Source organism: Populus euphratica, unplaced genomic scaffold, assembly GCF_000495115.2.
Source record: "Populus euphratica unplaced genomic scaffold, PopEup_1.0 scaffold26.1, whole genome shotgun sequence".
In the NCBI taxonomy this organism is placed as follows: domain Eukaryota; kingdom Viridiplantae; phylum Streptophyta; class Magnoliopsida; order Malpighiales; family Salicaceae; genus Populus; species Populus euphratica.
Window position 1 is genome coordinate 779,347 of NW_011499896.1, and position 8,247 is coordinate 787,593.

At 39.1% G+C, this 8,247-nt stretch overlaps 2 protein-coding genes across 3 annotated transcripts in view; both read left to right on the forward strand.

Moving 5' to 3' along the window:
- The window catches only part of LOC105132069 (probable LRR receptor-like serine/threonine-protein kinase RKF3), a 10,249-nt gene extending 3,367 nt beyond the window's left edge, over positions 1-6,882 (forward strand). The window contains exons 1-2 of one of the 2 annotated variants that reach the window (XM_011035355.1): positions 4,123-5,231; positions 5,906-6,882. In XM_011035355.1, the coding sequence (XP_011033657.1) occupies positions 4,253-5,231; positions 5,906-6,672 (1,746 nt within the window). In that variant the 5' untranslated portion in view covers positions 4,123-4,252 and the 3' untranslated portion in view covers positions 6,673-6,882. Of the gene's footprint in view, positions 1-4,122; positions 5,232-5,900 lie in introns of those variants that run through there. The other variant, XM_011035354.1, reaches the window with a different exon arrangement.
- Positions 147-8,247, forward strand: part of RKF3 (receptor-like kinase in in flowers 3) — an 11,711-nt gene continuing 3,610 nt past the window's right edge. The window contains exon 1 of the mRNA XM_011035356.1: positions 147-2,317. Within this exon, the coding sequence (XP_011033658.1) occupies positions 271-2,172 (1,902 nt within the window). The 5' untranslated portion in view covers positions 147-270 and the 3' untranslated portion in view covers positions 2,173-2,317. The remainder of the gene's footprint in view (positions 2,318-8,247) is intronic.

The window sequence follows — 8,247 nt, forward strand, 5'->3', positions numbered from 1 at the left end:
TTTGGCCGTTAATTATGATGTTAAGTTCTTAACCTCTCCCTCCTGGAATCTGCCGGGAAAGCATCTATCAGCTGTCTGCCACTTTCAACCGCCATAGTTGCTGCTGTAAAAGTTATACGGATATTAGAATATTTTAGATAAAGGTTCCATATGCTAAACTTTTGATTAATCAAGTCCATATAATTCATCAATTCTCCACCAATCCCTCCGGCTCCGCTCTTCTCCATGGTAGAACTCCATCCCTAGCAGCGTTGCCACCTCCCTTCCCAAATGTTCAATCTCCTTCTCCTCACCATCACAACATTCCTCACCACTCTATCCCTCGTTCAATCTCAAGCTCAAAACAACACAGCACCATGCCCCTTAGACTTCAACGTGCTCCGCAACCTGACATCTGCCGGCTCCAAACGCCCCCCCACTTCAGACATCAACCAGCAGTGTCAGTACATCCGTCAAGGACTTCGACTTGTTCAATCCCATTACCTCCAGCTTAACAACTCCTTCCTTCCTCCACTCGACTCTGCTGAATCATGCTGGCGCACTTACCAGGTCCTCATCGATGAATTCCTTCCCAATTTCGATATCCGTTCTTCTTGCGGCTTCAACACTAGCTGGATCTCCCAGGGCTGTATGAACATCTCTACCAGGTCCCAGTTCGAGGCCATCGTCCCCGTGTCTGCTCTTAATGATGCTGCTTCCAACTGTAACCAGTCCCTTGAGAATAATTCTCCGTGTGCTGCTTGTACTACCAGCTTGTCCACGCTGCAAGCCAGGTACTTGACGGGAACTTCAATCGGGAATGTTTCGGATTGCCAGGCATATCCCTCCATTTATGCCGCGGCTTTTACTAATAGGTATGGACCTACTGATAAGGGCACAGCCAAGTGTTTGTTTTTACTTGATTTTATTTCCAAGAAATCTAGCAAGAAAAGGAGCAAAGTCTTGATCTTGGGTGTTTTATTAGGGTGTGGTGTTGGGTTGGTGGTATTGATTGGTTTGTGCTGGATCTTTCACAAGAGGAAAAAGAGCGCAGGGAGAGTACTTGAGACAGAGTTGGGTTCTGGGTTGGAGTCCATTAGTCAAAGTACTTCTTTGGTTAAATATACATTTGATGAGATTAGGATGGCAACTAGAAATTTTTCTAGAGATAACATTATCGGGAGAGGAGGTTATGGGAATGTGTATAAAGGTGAATTGCCAGATGGTTCTCCAGTTGCTTTTAAAAGATTCAAGAATTGCTCGGCAGCGGTTGCAGGTGATGCTTCCTTTGCTCATGAAATTGAGGTTATTGCGGGTGTCAGGCATGTCAATCTTGTTGCTTTGAGAGGATATTGTACTGCTACTAGTCCTTTTGAGGGTCACCAGAGGATAATCGTGTGTGATTTGATAAAGAACGGCACTTTGCATGACCATTTATTTGGGTCTAGTGCGGGAAAGCTTAGCTGGCCTATTCGGCAAAAGATTGCTTTAGGGACTGCTAGAGGACTGGCTTATTTGCACTATGGAGCTCAGCCGTCAATTATTCATAGGGATATTAAAGCTAGTAATATACTTTTGGATGAGAGTTTTGAGCCCAAGGTTGCGGACTTTGGGCTAGCAAAGTTTACCCCAGAAGGAATGACACATTTGAGCACCAGGGTAGCTGGGACTATGGGATATGTTGCTCCTGAGTATGCTTTGTATGGGCAATTAACAGAGAGAAGTGACGTGTTTAGCTTTGGTGTTGTGCTTCGCGAGCTTTTGAGTGGGAAGAAGGCACTTATGGTGGATCATGAGGGCCAGCCATCTATTGTGACTGATTGGGCATGGTCATTAGTGAGAGGAGGGAGAACTTTAGATGTTATCGAAGATGGCATGCCAGAGTCAGGGTCACAAGAAATTTTGGAGAAGTATGTTCTGGTGGCAGTTCTTTGTTCTCATCCACAATTATATGCCAGGCCAACAATGGATCAAGTCGTGAAAATGTTGGAAACAGATCTCTCAATTCCCCCCATTCCAGAAAGGCCAATTTCTCTTGTAGCTGAGATGGATGATATTGAGAGAACTGCGAGCAGAAGCGCCTCTGGTCAGCTCTCTAGTCCAGCTGGCTACCAGCATTTCACATTCGAGAATGATCGCCCTTCTATCCGCAAGGAAGAAGGGTCAAGTTCAGACTCTAGAGCAATAGAATAGCTGTGACATTAATGGTTTGATTTACACTCATCGGTATGCCCAACCATTTGTTTGTTGATTTAGATTGCATATCCTGGATTTGGAACCACTCCTCCCACTGTAAAGATAAATAGATGAAAAGGAATAGTTAATTCTTTCAGTTTAAGTGATATAGGATGCCTATCTGATGTTTTGTTTGCATATGATATTATATATCTAAATGAAAATTTGTATCATTGGATTAATAATTAAACATGCATAACCCGACATTCAGCATCACGTAAAGCTTCATGCCTTACAAGTGCTAGAGGTAATAGTGTTACGTTTACCGTATATCATAATCAAGTTGCCATTTTCAAATTTTCTTCCGATTGAAGAATTTATCGTTTTTTGTTTACTCAGATACTTTATCGCTGAGTAGACAGGTTGAATAGAGATTATAGCGAGCAGTCAGTATCTAAATATTGGTCTTTTGAGTCAACCCCTCCTTGGGGAGGCTATCGAAGGGTTGGTGTGCTGCCTTGCGAGTTTCCAAACCTTCAAGGCATGGCAGAAGCCAGCAGTATGTTTGGACTGTTATGGAAAAAAGGCTTAGTTTGTCTACCGAAAATAGCACGGTATTAGTCATGTTTGCAATGTAAATCATATTTAGAGAGGAGAAGTCTGAGCTGAAGGTGGCATAATATGCACTTCGAAAGTTTATACTGATGTCTGGAAACATTTGTGCGCTAGTGAGGCTGGCTGGAGACTGAACTGGACTCTCTTTGATTTCACAGAAAATGGAGGAATGAATTGATCGATTCATTGGATCCTAGGTTGGGACTGACAATGCTTTGTATGATCAAAGAACGTATACGAGTTCTGATCTCGGTTTTATTATGGTGTTTCTTGACTGAACTAGGAAGAAAATCCACAGAATGTATACAAGTAACTGATCTAGGCTTCAAGTGCCAGTTTCTACGAGGAACTCTCTCTGGGTTTACTTGCAATGTTGTTTGCATATTGCGATGGGGCAAAGCAAATCCTAACAGGGCATGTTGTTAGACAAGAACAGAGATTCTTTCATCCACTAGGAGAAGCCTCAAAGCTTAAAAACCAAGCCGAAGCTGGCAACCCAGTTTCACGTACAATCATTCCCTACAGCCTTTGGCAAACATTCCAAGAGAACTGCGATTGAAGCTGCTTAAAACCACCAGCAAAAGGATAGTATTTTCAAATTATTTTTAAATATGAAAGCTTATATCATAAACTTTAATTTAAGATGTATATTCAATATCTTTTCTTTAGTAAGATGTAAAAGCATGAAAAAAAGAAGAGTAAGATAAAAACAATATTTAAAACTAAATTAACCTGCATTAAGGTCCTTAAATTTTATTTAAAAATTATGATAACATGAGTTTTATTTTAATTCTCATTATTTTTTCATTAAGTTATTTTTCTTAATAAAATCATGAAATTAAGTGACACGATAATATTTTTTTTTTTAAAATCGACATTGATTAAGAATTTAAATTTGATATGCTTTAAGAAAATAAAAGGTATCATATATCTTAGAAATTTATAATACTTAGTTTAATTCTAGGATATAAATTCTCTAAATTCAATTCCATTAACCAGAAATTCAAACATTGATAACAAGTTAAAAAAATGCTATATAAATTATATAATTTAATGACCGGTTTTCTTTTTTGAAAATCTGAAAAATAAGAAATTTTTTATTTTAAAAAAATTGTAAGAACTGACAACTGATTTTCAAAGTCGTTAGCAGAGGCTGTTTTTATTTTTTATTTAAAAAAAAATCAGAGATATTTTAAAAAATAGAAAGACATATTGTGGCCGTTAATTATGATGTTAAGTTCTTAACCTCTCCCTCCTGGAATCTGCCGGGAAAGCATCTATCAGCTGTCTGCCACTTTCAACCGCCATAGTTGCTGCTGTAAAAGTTATACGGATATTAGAATATTTTAGATAAAGGTTCCATATGCTAAACTTTTGATTAATCAAGTCCATATAATTCATCAATTCTCCACCAATCCCTCCGGCTCCGCTCTTCTCCATGGTAGAACTCCATCCCTAGCAGCGTTGCCACCTCCCTTCCCAAATGTTCAATCTCCTTCTCCTCACCATCACAACATTCCTCACCACTCTATCCCTCGTTCAATCTCAAGCTCAAAACAACACAGCACCATGCCCCTTAGACTTCAACGTCCTCCGCAACCTGACATCTGCCGGCTCCAAACGCCCCCCCACTTCAGACATCAACCAGCAGTGTCAGTACATCCGTCAAGGACTTCGACTTGTTCAATCCCATTACCTCCAGCTTAACAACTCCTTCCTTCCTCCACTCGACTCTGCTGAATCATGCTGGCGCACTTACCAGGTCCTCATCGATGAATTCCTTCCCAATCTCGATATCCGCTCTTCTTGCGGCTTCAACACTAGCTGGATCTCCCAGGGCTGTATGAACATCTCTACCAGGTCCCAGTTCGAGGCCATCGTCCCCGTGTCTGCTCTTAATGATGCTGCTTCCAACTGTAACCAGTCCCTTGAGAATAATTCTCCGTGTGCTGCTTGTACTACCAGCTTGTCCACGCTGCAAGCCAGGTACTTGAAGGGAACTTCCATCGGGAATGTTTCGGATTGCCAGGCATATCCCTCCATTTATGCCGCGGCTTTTACTAATAGGTATGGACCTACTGATAAGGGCACAGCCAAGTGTTTGTTTTTACTTGATTTTATTTCCAAGAAATCTAGCAAGAAAAGGAGCAAAGTCTTGATCTTGGGTGTTTTATTAGGGTGTGGTGTTGGGTTGGTGGTATTGATTGGTTTGTGCTGGATCTTTCACAAGAGGAAAAAGAGCGCAGGGAGAGTACTTGAGACAGAGTTGGGTTCTGGGTTGGAGTCCATTAGTCAAAGTACTTCTTTAGTTAAATATACATATGATGAGATTAGGATGGCAACTAGAAATTTTTCTAGAGATAACATTATCGGGAGAGGAGGTTATGGGAATGTGTATAAAGGTGAATTGCCAGATGGTTCTCTAGTTGCTTTTAAAAGATTCAAGAATTGCTCGGCTGCAGGTGATGCTTCTTTTGCTCATGAAGTTGAGGTTATTGCGAGTGTCAGGCATGTCAATCTTGTTGCTTTGAGAGGATATTGTACTGCTACTAGTCCTTTTGAGGGTCACCAGAGGATAATCGTGTGTGATTTGATAAAGAACGGCACTTTGCATGACCATTTATTTGGGTCTAGTGCGGGAAAGCTTAGCTGGCCTATTCGGCAAAAGATTGCTTTAGGGACTGCTAGAGGACTGGCTTATTTGCACTATGGAGCTCAGCCGTCAATTATTCATAGGGATATTAAAGCTAGTAATATACTTTTGGATGAGAGTTTTGAGCCCAAGGTTGCGGACTTTGGGCTAGCAAAGTTTACCCCAGAAGGAATGACACATTTGAGCACCAGGGTAGCTGGGACTATGGGATATGTTGCTCCTGAGTATGCTTTGTATGGGCAATTAACAGAGAGAAGTGACGTGTTTAGCTTTGGTGTTGTGCTTCTCGAGCTTTTGAGTGGGAAGAAGGCACTTATGGTGGATCATGAGGGCCAGCCATCTATTGTGACTGATTGGGCATGGTCATTAGTGAGAGGAGGGAGAACTTTAGATGTTATAGCGGTTGCAGGTGATGCTTCCTTTGCTCATGAAATTGAGGTTATTGCGGGTGTCAGGCATGTCAATCTTGTTGCTTTGATGCAGGTGATGCTTCTTTTGCTCATGAAGTTGAGGTTATTGCGAGTGTCAGGCATGTCAATCTTGTTGCTTTGAGAGGATATTGTATTGCTACTAGTCCTCTTGAGGGTCACCAGAGGATAATCGTGAGTGATTTAATAAATAATGGCACTTTGCATGACCATTTATTTGGGTCTAGTGCGGGAAAGCTTAGCTGGCCTATTCGGCAAAAGATTGCTTTAGGGACTGCTAGAGGATTGGCTTATTTGCACCATGGAACTCGGCCGTCAATTGTTCATAGGGATATTAAAGCTAGTAATATACTTTTGGATGAGAGTTTTGAGCCCAAGGTTGCGGACTTTGGGCTAGCAAAGTTTACCCCAGAAAGAATGACACTTCGGAGCACCCGGGTAGTTGGGACTGTGGGATATGTTGCTCCTGAGTATACTTCGGAGGGGCAATTAACTCTGAAAAGTGACGTGTTTAGCTTTGGTGTTGTGCTTCTCGAGCTTTTGAGTGGGAAGAAGGCACTTATGGGGGATCTTGAGGGACAGCAATCTATTTTGACTGAGTGGGCATGGTCATTAGTGAGAGAAGGGAGAACTTTAGAAGTTATTGAAGATGGCATGCCGGAGCCAGGGTCACCAGAAATTTTGGAAAAGCATGTTCTGGTGGCAGTTCTTTGTTCTCATCCACAATTATATGCTAGGCCAAGAATGGATGAAGTCGTGAAAATGTTGGAAACAGATTTCTCAATTCCCTCCATTCCAGAAAAGGCTAATTTCTCTGGTTAGCTCTATAGTCCAGCTAGCTACCAGCATTTCACATTCGAGAATGATCGCCCTTTTATCCGTAAGAAAGAAGGGTCAAGTTCAGACTCCAGAGCAATAGAATAGCTATAACATTAATGGCTTTATTTACACTGATTGGTATGCCCAACCATTGTTTGTAGATTTAGATTGCATATCCTGGATTTGGAACCACTCCTCTCACTGTTGATAAATAATATTTGTGTAGTTTTATTTGTTAAGAATATAATAATATTTTTAGTTTAATCTATATATATTTTATTTATATTTAGATTAAGACTAAATATTTATAATATATAAATTATTTAAAATTCTAATCTTTTTTATATATTTGATTTTAATTATTTTAATATTATATCAAAGCTGGTTTTATGAAACAAGGTTTAATCTCGAACACAAATTTTTTAAAGTGAGATTTTATTTTTTGTTTTGTAAAATTTGATATTTTGTCTTTCACTCAGCTTCTATAATTTGATATTTGTATTCAATTTCTACAATTATTTTAGCATTTATTTTTCTTTTTAATTTCTACAATTTGATATTTGCATTCAGTTTCTATAATTATTTAAGTATTTCATCAATAAGATATTTGTTTAGTTTCTCCAATCTCTGTTAAGTTTCTACAATTTGATATTTTATTTTCCACTGCCTTTGCATTCTGGTTCTCTGTTACTGTTGATTATGGCTACTGAAAGAGATGATTTGTTTTATTATGTGAGTGTGAGATTTAATGGGAAAAACTATTCGTATTGGAGTTATTTAATGGGAAATTTTCTTAAGGGTAAGAAGATATAAATGTATGTTAGTGGAACTTATATGATACCTAAGAATATTGAGAAGGGTGATGCCGTTTTGATAGATACATGAGAAGCAAATAATGTAAAGATCATTACCTGAATCAACAATTCTATTGAGCATTTGATAGATATGCAATTGACGAAGTATGAGATAACAAAAGAGGTTTGTGATCATCTGCAAAGGTTTTTCACACAATCAAATTTTGCAAAACAGTATCAATGAGAGAATGACATACGAGCTCTTCATGAGAAAAATATGAGTATTCAAGAGTTTTATTTTGCTATGATAGATTTTTGGGATCAATTAGCTCTTATAGAGTCGGTAGAATTAAAGACATCTAGTGCTTATATTGAGCGTAGAGAGTAGCAACAATTGATATAATTTTTAATAACACTTTGCAATGATTTCAAAAGACTTAGATGTTTAATTTTACATCGTTCTCCACTGTCTTCTGTTGACTCTATTATCAATGAGTTATTGGTTGAAGAAATACATCTTCAGTCTTATTCTAAAAAGGAAATTGTTTCTACTTTAAATCCTTCTGCACTAGTAGTACCTTCTAAGCCATTTTCTAATCATAAAAACAAGCTTTACACAAAGGTTGGCTTCGATGAGTGCAGTTTCTGTAAGTAGAAAGGTCATTGAAAGGCTTAATGTTCTAAGTTGAGACAACAAAATCAAGTTTGGAAGCCTGATAGTCAGTCACAATCTAATGCTCATAGACCATCTTAGAGTATAAACCACCACACCACAATACCGCGG